This window comes from Delphinapterus leucas, chromosome 12 (assembly GCF_059928025.1).
Source record: "Delphinapterus leucas isolate spDelLeu-1000000601 "Yukka" chromosome 12, BTC_Dleu_Yukka2, whole genome shotgun sequence".
Classification (NCBI taxonomy): Eukaryota; Metazoa; Chordata; class Mammalia; order Artiodactyla; family Monodontidae; genus Delphinapterus; species Delphinapterus leucas.
In genome coordinates this window covers 71,481,320-71,509,243 of record NC_143140.1, presented here as the reverse complement: position 1 = coordinate 71,509,243, position 27,924 = coordinate 71,481,320, and the positions used below count along the sequence as shown (strand labels likewise).

Here is a 27,924-nt window from a genome sequence, read left to right as displayed (position 1 = left end):
AAAATATTTACAAACGAATCAATGGACAAAGGATTCATCTCCAAAATATATAAAGAGCTCATGCAACTCAATATTAAAAAAACAAACAACCCAATCCAAAAATGGGCAGAAGACCTAAATAGACATTTCTTCAAAGAAGACATACAGATGGCCAAGATGCACATGAAAAGCTGCCCTACATCACTAATTATTAGAGAAGTGCAAATCAAAACTACAATGAGGTATCACCTCACACCAGTTAGAATGGGCATCATCAGAAAATCCACAAACGACAAATGCTGGAGAGGGTGTGGAGAAAAGGGAACCCTGTTGCACTGTTGGTGGGAATGTAAATTGATACAGCCACTATGGAGAACAGTATGGAGGTTCCTTAAAAAACTAAAAATAGAATTACCATATGATCCAGCAGTCCCACTACTGGGCATACACCCAGAGAAATCCATAATTCAAAAAGACACACGCACCCCAATGTTCATTGCAGCACTGTTTACAATAGCCAGGTCATGGAAGCAACCTAAATGCTCATTGACAGACAAATGGATAAGGAAGATGTGGTACATATATGCAAGGGAATATTACTCAACCATAAAAAGGAACGAAATTGGGTCATTTGTTGAGATGTGGATGGATCTAGAGACTGTCATACAGAGTGAAGTAAGTCAGAAAGAGAAAAACAAATATCGTATATTAATGCATATATGTGGAACCTAGAAAAATGGTACAGATGAACCGGTTTGCAGGGCAGAAATTGAGACACAGATGTAGAGAACAAACGTATGGACACCAAGGGGGGAAAGCAGTGGGGGTGGGGGTGGGAATGGTGGTGTGATGAATTGGGCAATTGGGATTGACATGTATACACTGATGTGTATAAAATTGATTACTAATAAGAACCTGCTGTATAAAAAAATAAAATAAAATTCAAAAATTGAAAAAAACACAAAGTAACATGTGGTACAATTGCATAGAACTACACACATACAAACAATGAGTCCATATATAACAGGTGAAATATAAATAAGATGTATGGGTTGTACCATTGTCAGTTTCCTGGTTTTGATATTGTACTGTAGTTATGTAAGATACTAATTTTGGGAGAGGGGTGCATGGGACTTCCCTGTACATTTCTTTGTACCTTCTTGTAAATTGAAAATGATTTCAAAATCACACGTTTTAAAAAATAAACCTGTTTCACCTTTGCATCTTAAAAACAATTCCAACTTAATCCTGTCATTTTTCAGTATATGCATGGTGCTGTCTCATTGTTGTCTTAAGGAGTAATGATACACTTATTGTGCTGTAGGGGTTTTTAATCTGATAGGTCACCTTAGGAGGAAGTTAAAGCATATACATTTTCTTCCTCTTTAATCTTAGCTTTGGCTTTTGTCATTAAAATAAATGAATCCCTGAGTTTTTGTAGTGCTATTGCCTGATTTAAGAAAAACTCCTATGGTCAGTATTAGTCATTATTTTAGCTTTACCAAAGAGGACTTTAAAAAAAAAAAACCAGTATTCCTCTGACACGCATTTTCTGCGTGACAGGTGCACTTAGGCAGTAGCAACACATGTCCAAGGATGAAACTGAATGCATAACAGAAGGTTAAAGGTTTTCCAATAGATTACGGAGAATGTTTGACATTTCCTTAATGACGTAGGTGTTGGTTTAGCTTGAGGTTGGGTATACAGAAAACTGGAAAGTATAACTTAGGAGAATTTTAAGGTAACAGTGGCTATAGTTGCTGTGTTGGAATGAAAGAGTTAAAATCAGGCCAAGAAGTGTAATCAAAAGGTATCCAACAACCCTGGTGAGGTTTACTTTAGATCAAAGTTCCAGGATAAATGATTTAGATTTATAGTGCAACCAGATTTTATAGTCATTCCTTTCCAGTTAATCCAAATTCTATCCTGTACATTTAATCTCTCAAAAGGTAAATGAAGGCACATAATATTGGAATAGGATCCTTTGTCTTCTGTTGAATCCAGTGCCTTCATAATCATCATGAAAAAATGCTCTCAGATGGGTAACAAATGATTTCGAAGTGGAGGCAGCTCTTTCCAAGTAGACAGTATATTCTGACACGTGATGATACATGGAGACGTATCATGTTACAGAATGATGTGGCCATTTTTGTGGGATGAATTTTCTAAAGAACATTTTGAAATATTGGAGGTTTGGATTATTGTAAAACAAATTTTCCCCCTCACAAATTAAAACCTTTGGTCCCTCTAATTGCCAAACATATAAATTCTAATGAGGATATTAAGATCTAAGTGTCTGAATTTTCTGTTTACTAAAAAAAACTTTAAGAAAATCTCAAGTAAAATTCTGGATTGTTAAAAAGTGCCAAAATTATTTTTCCATTTAAACTTACTGTAATATAATGAGACAAATGGTCTGAACCCAAGGAAGCATGGATTGCACTTGATTTTGCTTAGCAATGTTCTCTTTTGATTAAAAAATGAAAGTTAAAGTTTAAAAACATTTGGAAAGAAAGTTCTTAGGTTTTTGTCACTCAGCAACCTAGAGTTTAATGACCATTTATACTGCTAATAAACACTTAATTTTTGCAGTAGGCAATGTTAAATCAAGTTGAAAGAAGGCAGTGAGAGAACGTCAGAATACCTCTGTATTGCTTCATTTTAAATTTGCTACATTCTTCATCTGGGTATCCAGAGCATTATATTCTGAATTCTTTCAGCACCAATCAACAGGAAAGACATGTAGGTGACATTGGAAAGTTACTTTCTAGCCCTTCTGTAGGTACTAACCTAAGCCAACCTGAGACCTTGCCTTGAGATCAGATTGGACCAAACTGCACATCTGTCATTTGATAAGCTCAGGGTATCTCGAGCACTCAAGGAGAAACTGGAGGTTTCGAGGGTATCTGGGTTACACACTTGGTTAGATAAGCCAATTCTAATTTCATTAGCACCATTATTTCTGTGTATATTTACAAGGGGGGAAAGAAAAAGACTTCTAAGGAGTTCCAAATCTCTCTCATATAGTACAGGTTACCATAAAACTATTCATGTTGTATAGAATTTGTTTTGAAAAGATATATACCGGAATTCAAAACAATTAGGTGGCTCAGAATGTTTTCTGTGCTGGGAAGTAACAAATAAAGCTGCTCCTAATTTTACAGCTGGATAAACTTGAACACATAGAGAGTAGGTGATTTGTTGATGATCAAACAAGGGGATCTGACGGAAAGCATGGCTCTGAGCTCTGAACTTTGACTCCTGTACTTTTGTTAATCTAATGATTGAAAACACGAGAGTGACCTGAATTAAAAAGAAATGTGCAGAAGGTCATTTGCTGGAATCTCATCTTCATTATAGAGCTTAAGGTGTGAGGATGCTGCCATCCTAGAAGGAACAGAGGCAGGATTCAGCACTGGGTAGAATCATATAGTTTCTACCACCCCACTGCAAGGAAATGTTCCCCTCATTTTAGTCTCTTTGGACAAATCTGAATCTGTGAGTACTGTGGAGAAAGGGTCATGCTCAGGTATTGTTTAAATGATCTCACTAATCTAACAAATACTTTGTGGTATCCTTTCCTATATTAAAATAAGAACTTCTTAGGCAGTGTAATCCATTTATACACTTTTTTTTTTTTTTCTTGGTGTTGCTCTGCACAGCACGCGGGATCTTAGTTCCCTGACCAGGGATTGAACCTGCGCCCCCTGCAGTGGAAGCACAGAGTCTTAACCACTGGAATGCCAGGGAAGTCCCTATACACACCATTTTAAAAAGTCAATATAACACCCTAACTGTAATGTAAGGAGAAATAAAAGGAAAGTCATTTGTAGCTTTTCATAGTCATTGCTCAGGCAAAACTATACTAGAAGATGTAATGACACAATTAGATGCTTCCATGTATATGGAATGACCATGATGAGAAGGCTGGTGTTTCAAACACTGCGAGCGGGGGTGTTGTCAGTGATGCAATTTTCAGAAATGATGAATAATTCTCGATAAAATTCCAAAGTAAGCAAACTGAAATGATCTTTCAATTTTAACAATATCTGTATTTCTGGAAGATTTGGCATACAGTAAAGTCAAGCACAAATATTGCATTTTTATGTAAAATAGAATTGAGTTTCTAAGCTCAGATGATATGAAAAAGACTTTTTTACTAACATAAGTCTGTAACTTCTGAAATCTGTGAAGGAGGTAGGACCATATACTGTCCCACACATTGTAAGATGTCCAGTATTCCCTGCTGCCTGCCCACAAAATGCCAGTGATGTGACCCAGTCAATGTGGCAACCCGAAATGTCCCACACAGTTCAGGATGCCTGCTAGGGGGAGGTACTACTACCATTGAGAACTTCCAGGGTTCATTTCCTGCTTCTTTTGATGATTTGCCTGCTTTTCAGAAGGCGGCACTCTGTCACACCATCTCCTAACTTCTCTTCATTGGGTACAGTCGTGGGCGGGAGGTGGGAAAAGATTGTAGTTTGTAGTACTGGAGAGTAGTGTGATTTTAATTCATGAGGGATGATGGGTCTCTACCCTTAATAGTGCTGTTTACCCCAGAAAAAATCATTTCCCCGACCTCATCTTCTCCACAGTTACGCTGGAGAGTATGTTAAAAAACTATTGTGAAAAAGGATTGTTAATTAGAATTTTTCTTTGGAAGACTGAACTATTCAATATTATTAACGGTAAAATTTCAAAGCCTCAGACCACCTAGTTTTGGTCATCATAGCAGAACCAGTCACTGACAGCTGAGTGTGACTCTGTAACCTATCACGTGTTGCCGTATTTGACTAGTGTGTACCAGCAGTCACCTGATGGAGTAGACACAGTATGTGCTGTAACATAATAACAGTGATTTGTTATAATACTGTCCCCAAATAATGTTAATTATGTTGCGTTTCAGATGCTACACCTCATGAAGATGTGCTTCTCTGATGCCCCATCCCCACCCCTCGTCCTCAGAGCCATGTTTGTTCAGGGAGCCTGACCCAGTGCACTGGACTAGGTTGACCACCAATCCAAAGCTGGTCAGTCAGGGTGTCCTCTTGGGTATTGTGACAGGGAGAATGAAAGACGAGGGCAGAGAGAAAGAGAGAGAGAGAGAGAGGGAATTACTCTGTGTAGTAATTTTGGATTTGGGTGCTAGAGCTGAAATCAAGGTGTTGGCAGGTTTGGTGCTTTCTGAGGGCTGAGGAAGGATTGGTACAAGGCCTCTCTCCCTGGCTTGTAGTTGGCCATCTTCTCCCTGTGTCTCTTCACATTGTCTCCCTTCTATTTGTATCTGTCTCTGTGTCCAAATTTCCCCTTTTTATAAGGGCACCAATCATATCGTATTAGGGCCTGCCCTAATGATCTCATTTTAATTTGATTACCTGTTTAAAGACCATATCCTCAAATAAGGTCACGTTCTGAGATACTGGGGGTTAGTATACTAACATATCTTTTTTGGGGGGGCGACCCAATTCAACCCATAAGAGGTCCTCTAAGCCATTGTCTTACTGTGTGGACTGGGGAGCACAGGAAGTTGATTTGCACAGATAAAGAAGAAGGCACAAACAAGACATGGAGAGAAATAACTTCATGGATTCCTGACATGTCATTTCCAGTTTTCCCTGGAGACCAGTTGTATTCTTAATGTTGGTTTCTATGAGTTACCATTTCGGCCTTCTAATACATTCCCCTTGCTTAAGTTTGTTTAAGCTGGTTGCTGTTAGTTTTAGCCAAGGGATGCTAACTAATAAAGAACCAAATTGAGACAGGCATGCCACCCTAAGGAACTGGTTATGACTTTCTAGGTTTTGTGAAGCTGTTGCTGGTTAGATGAACTAGAAAAAGGAGGCGGGAAGAACCGTTTGAAGCCCACTGTCATAGAATCATGAGGTAATGGAGGGAAAAGTAGAAAGGAGCAAATAGATATTGATCCTTTTCAGAGTATCTGTTATTACATGTTATGGATTGAATGTGCACCCCCCTGCCCAATTTATATGTTGAAAGTGTGATGGTTTTAGGAGATGAGGCCTTTGGGGGTGGTTAGGTCATGAGGGTGGAGCCCTCATGAAGGGAATTAGTGCCCTTTTAAGAAGAGACATGAGAGCTTGCTTACTCTGAGTTCTCTGCCATGTGCGGATTCAACAAGAAGACCACCATCTGCAAACCAGGAAGCAGGTTCTCAATAGACACCCGGTCTGCCTGTTTCAGCCACCCAATCTATGATATTTTTGTTATAGCAGCCTAAACTGACTAAGACACTGTGTAAACCCTTTCATTTAATTAGGGTCTGAATTAAGGACGTGGATTAAAGAGATTCAAAGAAAGATGGAAAGTGAGAAATCCACGTTGACTTTGAATTTTCTGTTTTAGGCGGTGGGGCTAATGGGTTTGGTATTAACCAGTTAGATGGTACTAACTTTTCGTTTGAGGAAGGACCTTAAGTTCTGATTTGGAAGTACTGAGGTTGAGGGACTTTAGGTTAGTTAGATGAGGATTGCCAGGAAAACAGTTGGCCATGGTAACAGGAGTGCAAGTGCTGGAAACATGGTTGTAGAGTTCTTGTAATATGTTATGTTGTTTGAAGGCATGTTGACTGGAAGATATCACCAAGAGAGAATCCCAGAAAGGGCCATGAATGAACATCACCATTTGAGGGGCAGAGGAGGAGGAAGGTCAGCAAAGAAGACTACAGCAGAGAAGTGGCCATCTGATATAGCAATTGGCTTTAAACAGACTCAATATACATTTATCAGACATTTATCAGCGTAGCAGGTACAAAAGTTGTGAAGTTGTATTGCTGTACACTGAGGCAAGAACCGTGCATTGAAAAAACTGAGGCAACGACATAGATTGTTCCTTCAGGACTGCAAGAAGGGAAGAAAATGGCTGCTCAAGAGGAAGGTAGGATAGAAGGAATATTCCCCACACGAAGAAGGGAATCCATATTCCTCCAAAGATGTGCTACTTAAAATACCCGTTGTTCACTGAGGCGTGCAGAGTGTCTGGCTGAATGCTCGGTATACATTAACTAATTTACTCCCCTTCTACAAACCTGTTTGACTTTAGAGAGAGAAGTTGGGCTAAATCTTTCTGTGTACCTCAGATTCATACAACGTATATGGTGTTGAGCCAGTAAAGGAGCCCAGGTCTGTCTGAATCCACAGCCATACCATCCCTCACGTCTACCCTCCTAAAAAATGAATTCAAAGTGTCAGTTAAATACAAGAAAATACAGAAAAGCAATTCAGGCCATCTCCTGGAGTTTTTGAGGTGGGATTTGGCAGGCATACTACATTACTGAATTAAATGAACAATAATAGGTTAAAAAAATAAAATTGTAAATGGAAATAAGAGGCATAGAGGTCCTGTTTGGCTTGGAAAGAAATTGGTCCAGGGTTAATTGTGTAAGTGAAATAATAGGAATAGAAATTACAGATTCATTTGGGTGGCAGTTAGGAAAAAAAAAATCAGTTAATAGAAAGCTAGACGAGTACTTTCAATAAAGATCAGTAATATAATAAAGGTCACTTCTAAGAAAGCAGTTAACCAACCTAGATATGAGTGTCAGAAAGCCAGAAAGGCATGAGTTTGAAACTAGACTAGTAGATGAGAAAGTCAAAGATTAATGCAGAAAAATTAAACAGAAAGGTATAGTGAAAGAAACCCCCACTGAAAAAAAAAAAAGAATATCGAGATGAAAGGGAAGAAATTAATAAACTAAAGTTGTTCTCCACTGGATAAGTAAAAATTTAAGTTTAACATTATTACATGACATATCTTTTCTTCCATATATAAAAGGGTATGTGTAAAATAGAACCATGCAGTTCACAAATTGAAAAGTAATGTATCGTTTATTGTAGTAATGTCTACTAACTCACATTCCCCTACCTTTCTTACCATGCACCCACTGGAGCACCCAACCACATCTTACTCATCCTGTGTCCTTAGTAGTTCCCAACCTACCTGGTACACAGTGGTCCTAATAAATACCTGTTAATTCTATGTGTTCTTTCACTTCCATTTGATGCAGGAAACCTAAGAGGTGAGGGTCAAGGGTTTTAGGTACTCAAGTAAACAATTCACTAGCTCAAAAGAATAAACACTATTTTGTTTCTATATCTGGAGTTGGAAAACTAAGAAATAGGGACTCTTAAGATGATGTAATTAAGTTACATTAGATTTTTCACATTATTAGAAATGATGCCTATTATCACTTGGTTTCTGATTACAAATCTGTATTTCTCTTCATTATCCGATTTTTAACCCAAGATGACCTGTTGGAAAACCTAATAGGTACCTTCCTATTTAAGTGTTTTGTCAAACTGATGCAAGGCTCTATGTTACACAAGAGAACGGTGTTATATTTTGTTGATTTTTTTGAACTTTTAATTGAAAATAACATTCATACAAGGAAGTGTATATGCTTAACTGCTTTTCTTTTTTAAAGACACCAATTGTACTTGAACACTTGTTACATTTTTAAAATTATTTATTTATTTATTTTTGGCTGTGTTGGGTCTCCGTTTCTGTGCGAGGGCTTTCTCTAGTTGCGGCGAGCGGGGGCCCCTCTTCATCGCGGTGCGCGGGCCTCTCACTATCGTGGCCTCTCCTGTTGCGGAGCACAGGCTCCAGATGCGCAGGCTCAGTAGTTGTGGCTCACGGGCCTAGTTGCTCCGCGGCATGTGGGATCCTCCCAGACCAGGACTCAAACCCGTGTCCCCTGCATTAGCGGGCAGATTCTCAACCACTGCGCCACCAGGGAAACCTGCTTAACTGCTTTTTAACTTGCACATGTCTTCTGCTTATTGAACAGTTTCATGGAGAGTTGGCTGGCCCTTCTTCTTGTGCTTTAATAGATCATAATATTCATTTCTGGGTCCTCCTAATGTGCAGCTGCTAAAGGAAGCAAGAAGGGCAATGCTAATATTAAAATATGAAAAAAGAATGTCCGTTTACATAGGACCTGCTGGGAGTACGGCATATTAGGTTTTTGTGTTCTACTCACCGTTTGGAGGTCTTAACGTTTTGACTGCAGGGTAGGACTCCTACGGGCTTAGAAGTTCCCTTGAGAGATTTTTTTTGGTTGAGCTTGACTCTTGCAAGGTAGGAATAGTTTGCTGCTGCAGCTGCCTCTGGAAACTATTCTAAAGGGTTATAGCAGTGAAGCTTTGAGAGCCTGTCCGTAGATGCCCATCTCCCCACCGCCACCTCCGTTGAATCTAGGTGAGAAATGGATGTGAACTTAATAATGTACACAACCGCATCAACCCTTTGGAGATGCTCTGCTAAATTAATTGCGGCAGACTCCTCAGGGTGTCCTTTGGTGGTACTGCTGATTCTTTTAAGAACCTTGGCTGTTTTGCCAAAGGTATCACGTCTTTATAATCTTAAACATATTAATGAATGAAACACTGTTCTCGTTTCTTCACTTGCTTTGAGGTATGTCATTGATAGTTTAGAGATCCACTTAGCCATCAAAATCCTATATTGACTTGTCCACATAATCCTTTTAGCCTATTTTTAGATTTATTAAGTGCTTTTCATGTAGTTGATGAAAAAGCTTTCATTTAAGAAATTGTTTCCACAAGACCCTGGGGGCCTCCCATTGTAGCTTAACAGAAGTTGAGATGTTGCATCGTTTGTTGGAAACTGCGAAGTAGAGTCAGTCCTGGCATATGGGCACCCTAGCCTTAGAGCTGGGAGGGCCTCGGGGTGGTAATTTAACCTCTTCATTTTACAGTCACGATGTCCAGAGAATTTCAGCAACTTATCCAGGCTGACTCCACTGGTCAGACAATGTAGATTCTGACTCCTAGGCCCTGTTCTCTTGCCTACGTCAGACTGACACCTGAATACCTGAAGACATTGAGATCTTTGCCAAAGAAGTGCCTTTCAAGTTGCTTTGTGTGAGAGATGCAAAGGAAGAGGTACTTTTGTCCTGAATGTGTTTGGTTTAAGTTTTCAGACAGAAGTTTATGGCCTTTTTTTTCTCCTTGGGGTTGGGAAAGAAGGCAGTGTTAAAGGAGAGAGAGACCCAGAAATGCCACCGTGCTATCATAAATGAGGAGAAAGGTGGGCCATATTGGAGCTACCATTGTCAGTTATACAAGTCCTGCAGCAGGTGCACATACAATAGATGGCGTGGCAGCAGGAGCCTTGGCAGCCTCTAGACCCCTCACTTTCTCGTATCCGTCATCTGCATCAGGACTCATGGCTTTGCTTCCACCATTTCTCAGCTCTGTCTTTATGCCGGACTATTGTTACCCATTCACCGTCCGTAGATATCTTTTCTGCTGATTAAAGAAATTCAGAAAGGAAAGAGAGAGAGATTCTTTTTATATGCTATTCCAGGGTCCCCTATTACATATATTAAAGTTGGTTCTTATATATATATATATATAAATTTAAAATTTTAGCTCACTCCCATTTTGTCATGTTTGTTCCCTTTTCTGACACTCTGCTTAGAGACGATACATATAAGAAAGGCTAAGTAAATATAATGTAGGAAGAAAGCTGGTTTTCGTACGTCACTTTCTATCTCACGTAGGTGACTGAGCTCCTTACGAAGGTCCCCCTGGAGGCCCGTACCCCATGCTGTGTAGCATACCGTAGTCTTGGCTTCAGTATAGTGAGCACTTCTGGTTTTCATTTTCTCAGGTGACCTCCAAAGGTTCAAGACATGTAATGAAATGAGTCCCAAATTAGGGTCATGTGCAGGGTGGGCGGGGGTGGGGGGTGGACTTAGCTCACGGAACCAGCAGATCCCCAGGCGCAGCCCTCTGCGCCTGAACGGGCTTTGGTGAGCGTGCTTTGTTCCAAGTACCTACTCCTCTCAAAGGAATATATTTGTGTTTCTTTGTGAAAATGGCCCAGAAATGAAAAAAAGCCACCTGTGATTTGTCAGTAAATTTGGGGATTTATTAAAATCGTGCTATGCAGCCCTTCCTTATTAATGTCAATGGGCTCAATTCATGGTCCACGCATGGTTGATGATTTGTCGATTGACTTTGTCTTCCTAGGAAGCAGAACAGTGGTTTTCAGCTCTGGCTGCTGCTTCTTGGGAATCAAGCTGGATTCTGTAGATTTGGCATTGTGCCCACACATCTGTAGAGTTGAAAGCTCCCTTGGTGATTCTGATGTACAGCTATGGTCAAAACCCATTGAACTAGACTAGAGCACGAACTTCAAAGAGTTCCGGGGAAGTACACAACTACTCCAAGTCATTCCACAGGGACAGGTAAGGAGGCTGTTTTTGCTGAGAGCCAGGGAGTGATTTCGGAAGCCCAGAGGAACTGGCAGTCCTGGTGGCCGTGAGAAATTAAGCTCTTAGGGATTTAGCTCTGTTTGGGCTCCTCCTTCCAATCCCCATTTGATTTAATAAAGACTCTCGCCTTATCCTGAAATAGTTGTGAATGAGAATGTAACTGTTCCCTGCTGCTAAAGCACAAGTATATATACTCCAATGAAGATGTTAAAAACAAACAAACAAAAATAAAATAAAATACCCTAAAAAAAGTCCTTTCTCCGCTCTCTGTGGCCTGGAAGCGAGGAACCGGGGTAGTGTGTTTCTCATATTTTATTCCCAACACCCCTGCCTCCCTCCAGATAATAGATGTGATCAAATAAACTGAAATCCCCTCTCACCCCATCCTTGGAAATTTTCAGCATTAATTAGCATATCAAAGGCTGGGAAAAGTCCTGTGGTTAACACGATAACAAAAAATCTCTCTAAAACTTTGTGTGAGTTAAACAAACTTATTTGCATAGGAAGAGACTTTTTGCTCCTATTATACCTACAACTAAGTATTTTTTCCTTAACACCAGTTTGGGAAAGACTGGCCAAGTCACTTTCTGATTCAGTGATTTTCTGAGGGTTGATTTCTGACAGCTGAAGCTCTTTTTAAAATCCCCTTTGAAGTTGGACTGAATTAACAAATGGAAGGCTTGGCAAAGCAGCTTACTAATTCATAACTATATCCCTCTGCTTTCTTTGTGTTGCTAAGTACTATAATCTTTGACCTGAAAGGAAGAATACTGCTAACAAGTAAATATTTAAAAGGCCCATGAAGTATAATGTGTATAATGTGCGAGTTTGTGCCTGGGGAGCCCGTCTGCTGGCTGAAAGCAATGACTCACTTTTTCATCTCCTAAATAGGCTGTTGTTTTACAGTAGGTTGAAAGGAAGTATTTTAAGTGCTAAGAGTTAGATTTTTTTTATTTTAATTTTTAGATTTAGTTAGCCATTGGCTTCACCGATTTGAAGGTGACGTGTAATTCATAACTCTTGAGTGTGCTGGTACTCTGTACAAGCAAGTTAGCGTTATTGTGAATGAATGAACTCTGTGCCACCAAAGACGACTTGGAACAGAGTGGGGAAACGGAAACATGACTCATTGATGGACTTGAAGAGTATCAAGGGGGACTCACTAACTTCAGAGCCAGAGCGGAGGCGTGGTAAAGCAGGGAGAACCTGGATGGGGCAAGGAAACCAGGGTTCCAGTCCCAGCAGTGCCCCTGACTGCCTCGGTGACAATGGCTGATTCACTAAACCTCTCGGCCTTCTTTCTGCCCATAAGGGGAAGCGTGAATTATTTGTTGCTAGGATAACTGCCAGCTTCAAGACTTGATGAGCCCCTGAATTCTACGGATTTTCCGGTTTGTGTGGAAGTGGGTGTGTATGTCTTAATGGCCTTCAGATGGGATTCATCAAAGCTCCGTGAAACAAACCTTTATTTTTAAATTTTGAAGTGAATTGCTATGACAGAGTATGGCTAGGAGAGTCCATGACAGACAATGAGGAAGCAAGTAAACTTTGGTTTGTAAGGCTGTGGGCAACTGATTTCCTGTGGCTGTGGCATTTGGTATAGAATGATGCGTAGGGGATACTGTCAGAGAAAGGTTCATTATTGTCTACAGGCAAAAGTTTTGCTCTATCAGGGTTTCTTTTCAGAAGCTGTAAATTAGCTCCTAGCTGCCCTGTTCAATATACCTCACTGTGTTTTAAAAAAACATTGAGATCACCCTACTGAAATATATCCACAGACATTTTTCATTAAAAACAGCAATCTGCATACCTGACACCTGATTTTTAGCTCTTGCAACGTAGTTTTTGCACAGTCACTATTGTATGAAAGTAATCCTGTGTTCTGCTATGTTCATGTAATGATTTTCTTTCACGCAGGCTAGATTGACAGGTGCATTGAAATATCAGTGCTATGCCTGTTGGAAACTAACCTATGTATTCCCTAAAGGTGATAATCTGACTTGAATGTTTTGGGGAAGGGGGATAGCACAGTATTCTGAGGGTCATGATTAATTCTCTTTAATTATGGCTATGAGAATACATCAATTGTCAGGGAATAATTGTACCAAAAAAAAACCACAAATATTTTTAAAGGGTAACTTTCAAAGTTAAATCATATGTGAAAGTCTCTGTAATTTTATCCCTTTTTCTTCCTGCAGCTTAAACCACAGTATAATATTTTACTACCAGTGTTTTTTGTTTTTATTTTTTGATAAACTGGTGCCAGTAGTCCCTTACCTGTTTTTTTTCTGACTGTATTTTGCAAATTCTCCAGTTCAAAAAGATACGCCTGACAATAATGATTTCCAGGTATGCGTTGAGGGCGTCCTACAGTGCTATGTGCTTGACTCATAACCCCACTAGGTGGCAGTATTATTATTCTTGTTTGTATGTTTTCAGTGGGTGGCTGGATTCAGAGAGGCTTGCGCCAGATCAAATTGTCAATGAGTATGTGTTGAAATCAAGATTGGAATCCAGCTGTGCCTAATTTAGATATTTGTGCTGTCCCCCTCTCTCTCTGCTGTAGGAGCATGTCTTGGGGGGGTAGGGGAGGAAAGTGGAAAAGCCTTGCTTCCTACATGATCTATTCAGTAAATTTCTACTGAACACCAGCAGAATTAACATTTTTCTTCTCAAGGAGTTGCCCATCACTGGTGGACAGGAGAAGGGGTAGTATGGGTGGTTAGACATCAGTTACCTATGGCAAACTAAGGAATCCCATATGCCCAACTTCGTGGTGCCTTGCAAGTTCTTGGGGCGAGGGTGTGCATAAATGAATAGCCACTTCGGAGGGTCAGAAATAATACAACCAAGGGAGGGGTACTGAGATGAATCTAGAAGGGGGTGGGTTGGCCTCTGCTGCCGAGGCCTAAATCAAAGACTGAGAAGCCTGGGTTAGATTAGCAGCGGCGGCTCCTGACAAGGAGCGGCATTTGACAAGATCAGGGCTGCGGTTCGAGGCTGACGTGGCAGAACGTGGAGGCCCAGATGGATCAAACTAAGCTGGAAGCTGCGGGGATTTCCCTTAGGGCAGATGGGAGAATGGTAGAGGGACGTCTCGACTGTCGCTTTATTTAAAGGGAGGTTATCTTTGAGTCTGGGTATGAAGGTGGGAGTGAGGCTGAAAGGAAAACCTAATGGTTTGGAACAACCTGGGCGACGTGCAAAGTAAGCGTAGAAATACTGTAGGAAGACGAGGGCCCAGTGGAGGTGGGCGATCCAACTTGTGGTCAGGCTGTTTTCCCCATTTACGGGGTGTTAGGGACTCACAGGATGAGAGTGAGCAGCGAGTGGGGGGCTGTACTGTCCCCGCCGCAGACGGAACTTGTGTTGAGGAGGCCGCACCTGCGGGGAGGCGTTTTGTTGTTTGCAGTAGAGGGAATCAGAGGGAGAGGGAGGCAGCCTCTAGAAACAGAGGCTGAAAGTGCCAAGGAGCAAATTCATTCATGCTGTAGATGGTGAGCCGCAGGCAGGAGTCAACCAGGAGAGGGGAGATGGGATAAGTGAGGTTTCGGAGTGAAAAGGAGGGACAGAGAGATGCGGGGTCAGGGGTGGGGAGCCTGGCGGGTCCCCCAGCTGACGGGGAGGCTTGCTGGGCAGCGGTAGGGCCCTACCCCGTGCTGAGCAGTGACGTTAGTCAGCCTCGCCCAGCCAGTCGATGCCTACCCTGACCTGTACCTCCCCTCCAGGTAGTTAGTACATAGCCAGTGACCCCCAAACTTGTCTGATCAGCCCCCCAGGTGCTTCCCTGGCCCTTTCCCCAGAGGTTGTGTGTGTCTGGGAGGGGCCCCCAGAGTTTGTGTTTTAATAAGCACCCCCCAGGTCATGCCGACGAGCAGGCAAGTTTAGGAAACACTGACATGGACGCCCGAATGTCCTAAAGGCTGGACAGCGTCCTCTGTGATATTTCTTCTTCAGCTCCTCAGCCATCTGGCCTGTGTAAGTATGAAAGACACTTCTGAATTTTAACCCGTAGATTATTGAAGTGCACGGATACCCGACTGTTTCTATTTTATAAGATACCGTCAGGGTTTGAGTTTTACGTAGGATTCTTTGCTGGTTCCTAACCCGGGCTTGGCCAGTGTTTGAATACTACAAATACTCTCCCTGAATTTACCCAAGCCTCTACTGCTTGGGGCTTTCCAGAAGACGGATTGTTCTGTTCTGCCACCTGCTGGTCAACCACAGGCAAACCCTGTCAGGTTTTGAGCATGATTTTCAATGGATCCTAGATGAGGCAAAAAGTCTTATCTCTAATAAGGCCATCTGCTCTTAATTAAACCTTGTATACTTAATGTTGCAAATCTGACAAAGTTAATTTTCTCTTCTCTCTGGAACCTTTTTTCCAGCCCAGGTGTTAAAATACTAATAACAACGACACATTCTGAGAGATCAGTTACCTGTGTTAATCTCAGAAAGAATGGTTTTTTTATGCCTCATGTCTGTCTGTTCTATGGACAAATGATTCTGGCAATTCAAAACCACGGTGAAGACAGATGGGATTCAGGCTCCAGAGTATTGGAGGAGTGTAATCTTGGAAAATTGCTTTACGTCTCTTAAGATCAGTTTATTTTCAGTGTAGTTGAGTCATCTTCATCACCATCACCATCATCATCATTATTTTAAACTGTGCCTGACTCTGGGTCCCAACTTTGCTGATGACCTGACAATTAATTTCTAAAAATGTTCTGGGGTATCTGTTAAAGGCTGGGCCACACAGTGGTAAACTACTTAGATGGAATTCCTGCAGCCATGGAGCTAGTGTCACAGTGTCACACAAAACCCCTCAGATTCTTTGTTTCCTCATCTGTAAGACGAAAGTGTATGACAGAATAATCTCTAAGATCTCCTTTGGTCCCAAGCTCCTGTAATTCAAACAATCAGCGTGAGTGTAAGACTTAGTTTTCCTAGTGACTGTGGAAGGCAGTGTCTGTTCTCGGCCCTTCAGATAGGTACCCCTCTTCCCCCCCACCCCCAGGCCCCAGTGACACCAATGCTGTCTAGGAAGCTTCTGAGGAGACTAATTTATGCTTTGCATCTGATGCTCTTTTAAACATTTTAAAAAGCTAGAATTGGAAAAATGGCAGGCTTCTTCATTTTATTGTTCCTTTACATATTGTTAGTTGAAACACAGAACCAGCATTAACTTAGCTTTATCTGTAAACAAAGTGTAAACTTTCTCAAAGATTGGTGTTTCTTAATTGGGGGTAGGGGGCATACCTTACACAAAGTGTTTGATGGCCAGAGAGACACAGGATGGGTCAGGCCCAGCTGGAATTGTATTAGTGCCTTGATTCTCAACCGTGGGTGAATATTGGAATCACCTTTTGTAAGAGATTCTTGTCCAGTAGGTTATGCATAGATTGGGTTTGGGGTGTTTTGTTTGGCCACTTACGTTTTTAAAAAACTAATGCAGTTTCACTTTGGGGCTGACCCCATCCTGTGTATCTTTGAGCAGTGCTAGGCCATCAGACATTTGGGAACTTACAGGGTTCCAGACACTGTGCTCAGCTCTGGACACTGGACACCCACAAATGCTTACTGGTCATCACCTCTGTCCTCATCTTTCTCGCCTACCTTTACTAGGCTGGTGACAAAACATTTTATTAGGCTGTTGATTCCTTAATTATTCTTTAGTATGAGGCTGTCCCTTAGATAGGTAAGTTAGATTTTGAACTTTCCTCAGGCTTCATTGTAATCTCATTTTGTAAAGGGTGTCTCTTCTGGAAGTGGCTGAGCATATGCTTACATATTAATTCTTACTTGGCTTAGGTAATTCTTAAATGATGTCACTTCCTTAAGTGACACCCTTTGACCTAATCTCAGATACAGGTTACAACCTACTATAATTCCCTATGGCCTGAACAAGCAATATTGCACTATGTAATAAATTAAAGGTTATGTGACACCGTTAACTTTTTTTCTTATTTTGAATAGTAATTTACTTTTAGCCAAGCATTTTCTTATCAACTATAACCAATAATGTGTATTTTATGGAACTATACAGTAACTGGTACTTTTCTTCTGTATTCATTCCTCCTCTACCAAATATTGTCAGCAAACTAAACTTTAGAAGATGCTGGAGCACATCTTGAGTATGTGTGTGCATGCGTGTATTTGGTGATGAAATTTGGAAGATTCTTTACTTTTTAGCAATTTTACACAACTGTCATTACTTATGAGGTAAGCTACACCTGTGCTATTTTTGTAGCAATTCCTTTTAACCTGTCAGGATTTCACACTTTTCTTCAAGCCCTTCATGGCCTCACCTCATTTGGGAAGGGAAATGCGCCTAGCAGTTCCTTGAGAAAATGACACAGGTGCAGTTCCTTGAGAATTTTGTCTGTGTAGGTGAGGCCTGCATGCTTGGTTCTTTTCCTCACAATACTGGCGTTGAGTGAACTGTTTTCCTGCTGGGAGTCTGACCCTCCTTTGCAGCTCACCATCCCCTTCCTATATATGCGGCCACAATTTTAATCTCCTGCGTCTGGCCTTACCAGACGTCTCCACTTGTGTACTAGCCACCTCTACTTCAAGTCCTGTAAGATCAATGGTTACCTCTTTACTGCTGCTGCAGATGTTTTCAGGGTCCCTGGTGTCTTTGTCTTGCAGGGGGTTGAGCCCAGGAATGAGAACAGAGGGTGCCGCTCACTTGGGGCCTTTTGAGGGAACACTGTCCTAATTGTCCCTGCGTTTCAGGGAGACAGCAGAGTGGCTGGGCTGAGAGAAGGGAGATTAGAAGGGGGAGTCTCTATAACTAATGCCTTCGTCTGTGCTAGCCAGTCTCTATCCACCCACTCCAGCTTGCCATCAGTGGCAAGGGTCTAGTGTTTATTTTGTAGAAATACTTCACCCTTCTTTGAAGTTCTTTTCGACGGCATTATCTTAAAGAAGCATATTATAGAAACAAAAATTCCCTTGATTTAACACGTTCATTTTGACCCTGGAGAGCAAGTGTTTCAACCAAAAATTTCTGAACGTCTTAAGTGTCTTTCAGGCCATTTGTTTTCTGAATTTCTCCTTATCAAAGTGAGTTTATTACTTAAGACTGTGACAAAAAAAACAGCCAAAGTCGTCATCATCAGATTGAATTGCTCTTCTCTAAGCAGCCCTTTTACTTGGAGATTTTGATGACTGTAAAAATTTTGAGCTGAATGAAGAGAAAAACATATAAAGCCATCATTATATGCTTTGTTATATTTTCATGTGTTCCAGAAAGCTTAAATTTGTTAAGCTTTTAAAGAAAACACTCTTATGCAACGAGTGAAATTTTAATAGACACAGTATGTGGAAGAAACACAAAAGTCCATTCCCTTAAGCAGATTTGCACATCGAGTGTAGAAGCTTAGGTATCGATTTTTCTCAGACATACCCTGCTGTGAAGTGTTCCTTTAATTACCTAAACAAGGTTGTAGGAAAAGGATCAGGTGAATTGATTCATGAGAGGTACCAGGTCCTTGGCACCTTTACCCATCATGCCTCTGGTTGTAGAGTGAGTGGAAATTTTTTAATATTAACTATTTTATAAAAATAAGTTTAAGAATGATTTGCAGGGCTTCCCAGGTGGCGCAGTGGTTAAGAATCCGCCTGCCAATGCAGGGGACACGGGTTCAAGCCCTGGTCCAGGAAGTTCCCACATGCCACAGAGCAATGAAGGCCGTGTGCCACAACTACTGAGCCTGTACTCTAGAGCCCGTGAGCCACAACTACTGAGCCTGCGTGCCACAACTACTGAGCCCGTGTGCCACAACTACTGAAGCCTGCTCTCTAGAGCCCACGAGCCACAACTACTGAAGCCCGCCCGCCTAGAGCCCGTGCTCTGCAAAAAGAGAAGCCACCACAATGAGAAGCCCGCGCACCGCACCGAAGAGTAGTCCCCGCTTGCCGCAACTAGAGAAAGCCCGCGCAGCAACGAAGACCCAACGCAGCCAAAAATAAATAAACAAAAGAATAAATAAATTTAAAAAAAGAATGATTTGCAGTATAATATAATTTATGAAACTTCGACACACAAAACAGTACTATGTCTTGATGACCTCACTGGTATGTAGAAAAAGTGTGGAAAATATGTTTGGGAATGATACACACTAAATTTAGAATGATGTTACCACTGTGAGACTGGGGACAAGAGGGAAATTTATCTGTACTACTTTTAAAAAATAAAACTGAAATGTAGCCATACGTTAACTATTAAATCTGTGCTGATTTCTCTCCTTTTCTCTATGTCTAAAATAATTCTGCATGAAAATTAAACTTTACTTGACTAAAACATTTATAGCCTGTGTTTAGCATGCAAATTATGGAAAAACAAATGCCAAAGTAAAAAATTTAAAAATTTGTTATACTGTATCTTGCTTGTAATATCCTACGATATATCATCCTGGTCTATTTTGTATTCATTTGGTATTATATCTATACTTTGATATAACGTTTGTGCTTTTTTTTTTTTTTTGCGGTACGCGGGCCTTTCACCGCTGTGGCCTCTCCCGTTGCGGAGCACAGGCTCAGGACGCGCAGGCTCAGCGGCCATGGCTCACGGGCCCAGCCGCTCCGCGGCATGTGGGATCCTCCCGGACCGGGCACGAATCCGTGTCCCCTGCATCGGCAGGCGGCCTCTCAATCACCGCGCCACCAGGGACGCCCGTTTGTGCGTTTTTAGTGGAATTATGAGTAAAGATTTGAATCCTGCGTATCTGTTTGAATCGTAGTGTAATGATGTTGAGATTAGTGATTTTCAAATTGTAACATGCGTGAAACTCATTTAAATGTGGACTCCCAGGTTCCTCTCCAGAGGTGTGAACTAAATAGGATCCAGGAATGTGCATTTTTAACAAGCCCTCCTGGCCTCCTAACTCCCCTACCCCAATCCAAGTTGATTCTGATACCGGTATCCTAAGGAACACATTTTGGGAAACACTGGTTTGAACTATGTGTGCTTGTGCAGTCTGCACAACTCCGAGTGCCATTCCTACTTCTTCTAACCCAGGGTCAATAGGCTATGGTCTAGGGACCAAATACAGCCCACCACCTGTTTCAGTAAGTAAAGTTTTATTGAAACCCAGCCACCCTGATTGGTTTACATACGGTCTGGTGCTTTTTTTGCCACAATGGCAGATAGAGTCGTTGGAACAGAGACCGTAGAGCTGACGAAGCCTAAAATACTTTCTCTCTGGCTCTTTACAAAAAACTTTGCTGACCCCTGCATGTAATCCATCATTTTGTGTGGGAGCATGTCAAAGGTAGTCCAGTAAAGAAACTGGAGTATATATAATAAGAGAGAGTTGACTATGATGATGAAGGGCGTATAATTGACCAGTTTAGTTTAACAGGCATTAATTCAGTCCTTACTGTATGCTAGGTACTGTACACGCCTCGGTTTTCCCACTTGGGCAGCTTAGAGTCTTCCGTGGCAAATGCATGATTTCAGATGTGTTAGGGGAAGGGCAGCATTTCTTTTCATGGTGTGCCATGGGAACGTGGCATCTAACGCAGTCTAATCCCCGAGGTCGGGAATGATGTCCTAGGAGTCTCTCACCCTCAGTAACTTGCCCAGCAGCTGCCTGTGGTAGATGAGATTCAGAAATAGGCACTCCCTTCCCCTTGCTTGCTCAGGTGAGTGGAGTGTGTTGCCCCGCCCCAATCAAGTTGGCTTGGCCACGTGACTTGCTTTGGCCAATGAATGTTAGCAGCCCTGATGCAGAAGAAGCTGGTGCAGTTGAGCTTTGCTCTTTGGTGCCATTTCCATGAAAAAGGTAAGCCTGGACTGGCCTGCTGGTTCTAGGAGGGAGGAGAAGCACTACAGGTTATCCCTAGGGTGACCAACCATCCCAGTGTGCCTGGGACTGCCCCCATTTTAAAATAATTTCCATGTCCTAGGAAATTTCTCCGTCTCGGGCATACTGGAGCAGAGCCACCCCAAGCCGAGTCTAGCCTAGATTAGCTGGCCTCCAGATGACCCACAGAATCGTGAGAAATCCTAAATGATTGTTGCTTTAGGCCACTGAGTTTTGGGGTGCCTTGTTATGCAGCAGTAGCTAAGCAGTATAGCGCCTAATAAACGTTTGCTTATTTCAACTGAGATAGCTCCTGGCAGAAATTTTGAAGGTTGAGTAAAAGTTAAGCAGGTGAAAAAGATGAGAGGTGTTTTGGCAGATGGAGGCACAAAAGGGTCAAGGGCCCAGGGGCCTAGAATATAGTGTGAGCTGGCCCGCGGAGGACAGCTCTGAGCGGAGCGCAGCTGAAAGCAGGGGGCCCCTTTCCCAGGGTATTGTCATAGCCCAGGGGAGAGGCCCGAGGCTGAGGCTGTCTGCATGGTCGAAGGAAGGGCAGTGTATGGGAGGAAAGACCTTGGCTCAGATCTCAACTCTGCTACCTAATGACTTGGTGGGGGGTTGTTAGGCAAGTTACTTTATCACCTTTATCCTTGGTATCTGCATCTGCAAAATATGTATGATGATACATATTTCACAGGGTTTGTTTGTTTGCGGTACGCGGGCCTCTCACTGTTGTGGCCTCTCCCGTGGCGGAGCACAGGCTCCGGACGCGCAGGCTCAGCGGCCATGGCTCACGGGCCCAGCCGCTCCGCGGCATGTGGGATCTTCCCGGACCGGGGCACGAACCCGTGTCCCCTGCATCGGCAGGCGGACTCTCAACCACTGCGCCACCAGGGAAGCCCTTCACAGGGTTTATGTTAGAGGGAAGAAACCAACAGGAAAGTTTGTGATTTCTTCATTCTGACTCTACACTTACCTATCAAGCTGGCAGCAAATGACCCAGCTAGAACAGTGTGGCTGAAAGCAGGATGGGCATTGCCACTCTTCTCACTGGTTTCAGAACTTTTCAAGTTTTCTTTCTCCCACCTTTTTTTTTTAATGTTTGAATTTCTCATTTATTTCTCACACATTTGTCTGGTTCAATGGAATCATTGCTGGTATCAGCAATATTTAACACATGTTTAGCAGGGAATGGTAGTATAATAAAGGGAATTGCTGAAATGATAAAATGTCTGTTAAAAAAAACAGATATATTCAATGTGCTCTGTAGAGCCATAGTGAATATAGTTTTAAAGATAGAGCCAAATAGAATAAACATTTTGGAAGGTCACTTAAAGCTGACTGAAAAAACTCTTTGTCTTAATCATGTACCAGGAAAAACTGAACAAAAAAATTTTTTCCACTGCCACAGAGCAACTAAGTTTACATGGTGGAACCCAGGAGGTCCCAGCCCGTCTGCATGGATTACCAGGTAGGATGTGGGCTGCTTTTCTGATTTTGGCTCTTTGTTGATTGTCCCAGGTTCTGAGTGGGATCATTGAATTCCAGAGTTTTGGTGGATGGAAGCAATGTAGATGTCTTTACAAATTAAGAAAAGCATGCCACCTAGCAGTTAATGACCGTCTTTCTTCTCAAAGTGATGCAGTATAACTCTATGGATAATGGAAATTTATTATTAACCCTTTAATTCAGATTATATATTTTTAACAGTTTACAAATTTTACTTCTGCTTTTTGTAACTTAGTGATAAAGGAATGGAATTTAGTTATAAAGGTCAAGTTATCTCTTTGACCTGGAACATGCTAAAATCAAAAGAAAGAGGGAACATGGGAATGAGTAGACGATTCTGTTGTTCACTCTTGTTACCAGCATTGGTTAGTGCTGGCTGTGTGTTTGGTACCGTAGGGAACATGGAGGGAAAAGGATGAGATCCCTGCTTTCGGGGACCGTTATCGGCTAGCACTGTGCTAAGTCGAAGACGGTCCAGGGCCCTACCTGGGTGCTTTGGGAATTCGGAATTTCAGACCTGAATCCGACTCTGTGTTTTACTAAGATTTCCTGTGATTTATGTGCAAGACAAGTTTGTGAAGACCTGGTTGAGTAAGTAGAAAAAATAATAATTACAAGGATCTGGAGAGGGATGAAGTACAAAGGAGATTATGATTAAAATTTTTTTTATTTGGAGTTTTATTTCAGTTTCAGAGTAGGTTCATCCTTGAATTTCAAAGTGAATGCTCAGTTTTAGGGGAGCTTCTCGTATGAACTTCTCGGATGGGGACGTTTTCTTGGTCAAGGTTGGGGCAAAGTTTGCATTCTTGGCAAGCCCCTAGCAGTGCACAGTACACATCAGTGACAGTATCCATCAGTGACAGCTTCTGACCGGGCACAGGCCTTACCCCCTTGCAGGGGGTTGAGAGCAGTCATGTGATGCCATATTGCTCCTGTATCAGTGATCCTGGGGGAACAGTGTCACTAAGGCTTCGTGTCAGAACTGTTCAGAAGTCCTTTTCAGACATGAAGACACTGAAAGGTGGGATTTAGGCTTGCGGTGATACATAAATACAAGTGTTTGCATTTAATCTTTCCAGTTGAGGGAAACATTATTAATTCCATTGAAAGGGACCTATTCTGACTTTCAAAGCTAGAGCTCAACGTAAAGGCAGTGCTTTTTATTCTTTTGAGTATTGAAGCAGTGGTAGGTGAGGAGAACCCTAAAAATAGACCTCTCTCTGAATAGTTAATTGGCAATGTTTCATCTTCTCTGACTTCCTTCTTGAGTAAATCAGGTGCTTAATTCGGTAGGGGGTGGGAGGTGGATGAGGAAGGAGGATTTAGTGTACTGTAGGAGTTGGCTTGCTGTGGCCCTGGGGGCAATATGGGTTTTTTGTTGTTAGTTATAAATGTCTGGCTCGAACTGTTTACTTCTAGATGTTGAGATAAGCTTTCATTATTCGTGTGTACAAATTACCTCATAGAAAGTTTGCATTCGAATCTACTCTTCAATTATTTACAAGAGATGACAGTTGGAAAAACTACTGCACCCTGTCCTAGAAGCTGACGGCCTCTGTGACTCATGGGGTAATCTGATAGGATACACACTTCACTGCTTCTACCCAGTCAGGGCTGCTTTAGAACAAGACACAGTTCAGAGTGACTCTCCTTGCTGCGGTATATGTTTTTTTTCACCCTGTCTCTGTTCATTAAGCCTTCTGTTTATGCGCCCCATTCCAGCCAAGCCAGCAACCCTACCAACTCTGACCATACAGCACTGTTCTCCATTGGTTTCTGGCATCAGGGTTCTGCCTCTCCTATTCTTCCTTTCCAGGTTTGAGGGAGAGGTGTAATAAGGAAGAAGAACCTTTTGTATTCTATTACAAGTTAATCACTAAAGGGATGTTACCTATAAGCTTAAATTACACATAATGGCCAATCTCTGGGCCCGCTGCTTCCCAGGTAATGAGCATTAAGCTAAAATACCTTTGTTTAGCTCACAGGAAATATCCTGACCAGGCTCACCTGTGAATGACTGCAGGGAGGATGAAATTAACACATCCCCTCTGGAGGCTGATGGGAATCAGGAAATGTTTGACTTTACTCCCTCCCCTTTTAGTATAAAAGTATAAAAGGAGCCTGAATTCTCACTCATGCAAGATGATTCTTTGGGGCCCAAGTCCACCATCTTTTCTGTTTGGTTGCCGGCTTCCCAAAGAAAGTCGCTATCCTTTGCCCCAGCAATTTATCTCTCGATTATTGGCCTGTTGTGTGGCTAGCAGTACGAGCTTAGGCTCTGTAACAGAGGGTCAGGGCAGAAAAGGTACACATGGAAATTAAGAGTTATAATGCTCTTTTGTGGCCTTTGAGGCCAAAAAACTGATGGCACTTGAAATTAGTTCCTACTCTTGGCTGGCATTTTACACAGATGGCAAGGGCGGCAATTACATGCCTGATTGAGTTGAGAGATTTGTCTAATCCTGTATCCTGTCATGTTTAACAATTCTTATTAAATCAAAAACTTCCATTTGAGCTTAACTCATCTTTAAGGATGTCGGTATATATCGAAACATGAAATATTGTGTCTTTTGGCAAGGACTTTCCAAATGTATTCAATCTATCCCTTTGACTCTTGGTGGAAATATAAATAAATCATTCCAGATTAATGGGTATTTGACTCAGGAATTCTCAAAGAAGATGATTCTAGAACTTCCCTTAGTAATATATTCTGGTGCATCCCAGTTTTTATAGTTAACTTTTCTTTAATGTATTACTTAAATCATTCCTGAAATAATACAGAGTAATTTCTTGTCTTTTGGTCAGTAATGTTGGGTAAATTCCTCACCACCCTCAAGTGCTAAGAACTTAATATAAAAGAGGCAATAAATCATAAACCTGGTTTCAGTCCACCTGGGGGTCGTTATCTAGAGGCTGCTCCTCCAGCCATTTCAACCCTTGGGCTTCCATCTCGCAAGTGAAAGGACAAGGGTGCTGGCCAGGAGGCAACTGTAACAAAGCCCTTCCTTCCACTAAAGCTATGTATTTCACTCCGTGAGTGCTCATGACTCCCATGAAGCATATAATTTAAGCAAGATTATTTATCTGATTTCCTGTTGCCTGAAGCTCAGCAGGGGCAAAATGGTAGGAAGGGAGCAGTTATTGGCACGTATGATGACAACAGAAGTTTCACTTTGACAGCCTGACAGTGAGGGGGGAGATGGGAAAGCACTGCACAGTAAGGAGTGTGGATAAAAAAATCTGTTCAGCATGTCTGTTTAAAAGGTCTGGGAAGAGTGTATTCTATTGTAGATTTTCTTGGGAAAAAATGGTTAAATTATGATGTTTTATTACATTGAAGATTATAGTGGAATCTAATATTTGAAGAAACAGGTTATATTCTGAAAGTAGGGATTTTCCACTGTGGGGTTATTATGAAGATTAGCAGTAGTATATGTGATGTGCGTGGCACGAAGTAGCCATGACCCCGATGCTGCGGGCAGGGGTAGATTTGTATGACCCTAGGGTTGATAGTCCAGATGCTTAAAGTGTGTGGTTCATCATAGTTGTTGCATAAATATAGGCTGAATGAATGCAATAGCTTTTTAAGCAGTTCGCTTATGTTTTTCTAAGCTAATTGGAGTACATATCTAACACAGATAGTTAAAATACAAATATTTCCTACAAAGCGATTTAAGTCATTATATTTTATCTTGGTCATAGGGGAACTCTGGTCCAGTTGTAAAAGTAGTTAAGTTATTTGACCTTCTTTTACATAAGTGAAGATATTAATAATCAAGGCTCAATCTAACAGAAACGGAATAGCTAATAGATGGAGAATTGGTTATATGCAAACATATCCCTCTGTCTTGTGAATGATGGGAAATCCATTAAGTTTCTTTGAAGTCCAGCATTAAGTGTGTATTCACTTTGAGGAAGAGTCATGAGTCCAGTCCTTGAATGGACCAGTTTTGCTTCTTGATTGCTTGGCAGTGAATATTCCTCTAGCCCCTGCCATCAGCTCTTCTTCAGATGTGTGTAGGAGGTACCGGAGGAAAACACACCAGTTACTAATAACATCAATTCATCTATGCTGTTGTATGTGTATGTGTGCACACTCCAAGGAAGCTGGTCTGGGGACACTGTTCAAAAGCACTTGCTGAATGTAAAGAACAGCATGAGGTTTATTTCAGGGCTTAGATATTCCTAAATTAAAACTGTAACTGCAGGATGTAGACATCAGTGGGGATACCACTGTGTTCCTTGTTTGGGGTCCGTGGGTCCTTAAAGAACGCATACTTGGGTGTCAGGGGGTCCCATGAGCATCTGAAATGGTAAAAGCAGCATTTGGGATGTTTTCTGTTTTCTGGCACGAGGGTCTTTTTTTTTTTTTCTAAGTTAAATTTTATATTTTGAGTTTCTCAAAGTCTTTGACTCAGAAAGAATATTGGATATTTGAACTTTGATGTTAGCCATTGATGCTATATGTAATTATATCACTTTTGCCCTTATAATAGTGATCAAATCACGTACGTTCTCTGGACCTGAATTTCTCCATCAGTAAATTGAGGGGCTTAAACTACATGATTTCTTGAGGACACTTTGAGCTTTTATACCGAGTCCATGTTTTTGCTACCTGGACTGTTCTGCACCTTTGCCCTTTAGTCCTAGTACCTGTTCTCTGTTGTGGTTTCCATGGTAATATGAGCTGTCCATCCAAGGAACACTTGGCAGCTGCTCTGTGTTTTTCTTCTATAAACGTCCCAGTCCTGGTAAGCGTGTAGAGCCTTTTTCTTACGATCTCAGTGAATTGCAGTAGATGTATGATGCAAAATCCTGCTTTTATTATTTTTAATCAAAGTTTATTTTCTGTTGTAATTTGTTAGCTTTAATATATTTGCTATTACAGGAGAGCGAGTACAGGAGAGTGAGATGGACCCAGTTCTGTACTTGCCCTTACTCTGAATGACACTTTGGGGAGAGGACACTGACCCAAGTCTCTATGATGAAAAGTTGCAGAAGTTCTTTATACCCCTAGGACCATGGAATTATGTTGGCCTTGGGTGAAATGATGCACCCAAATGCATTCCAACATGTGGCTCTAGATATTTTGCATGCCCTGATTAAGGGTTTCCAAAGGGCTGGAGCCTACAGCTAAAAGCTACTAGCATAGCTCTCAGATTATGGTTCTCTGTGATAGGATGATCATTCAAAGCCAGAGAGGAATGACCCCCAGGGGCTGCCGGTGGGGAGGCAGAAGTGGCTCCTCAGCCCCCGACTCCTGCTGCTGGTAGAAGACAGGAGAGGCAATGGCAGGTGCAAGAACGGCTGCGTTTCACCTTCGCTGAAAGCTGGGAGTGACATAATAGCTGGGTCAGTTTTATT

General features: G+C 41.7%; 1 protein-coding gene across 16 annotated transcripts in view; it reads left to right on the top strand.

Annotated features, from left to right (window-relative positions):
• The window catches only part of NHSL1 (NHS like 1), a 336,607-nt gene that overhangs the window by 78,806 nt on the left and 229,877 nt on the right, over positions 1-27,924 (top strand). For 14 of the 16 annotated variants that reach the window (XR_016395227.1, XR_016395228.1, XR_016395230.1 and 11 more), the window contains exon 2: positions 22,463-22,522. The exons of the other annotated variants lie outside the window; for them this stretch is intronic. Coding sequence is in view for 5 of the 14 variants with exons in the window: in XM_089922049.1 (XP_089778175.1) it covers positions 22,463-22,522 (60 nt within the window). In the remaining 9 variants the exon portion in view is untranslated. The remainder of the gene's footprint in view (positions 1-22,462; positions 22,523-27,924) is intronic. 16 annotated transcript variants of the gene reach the window in all.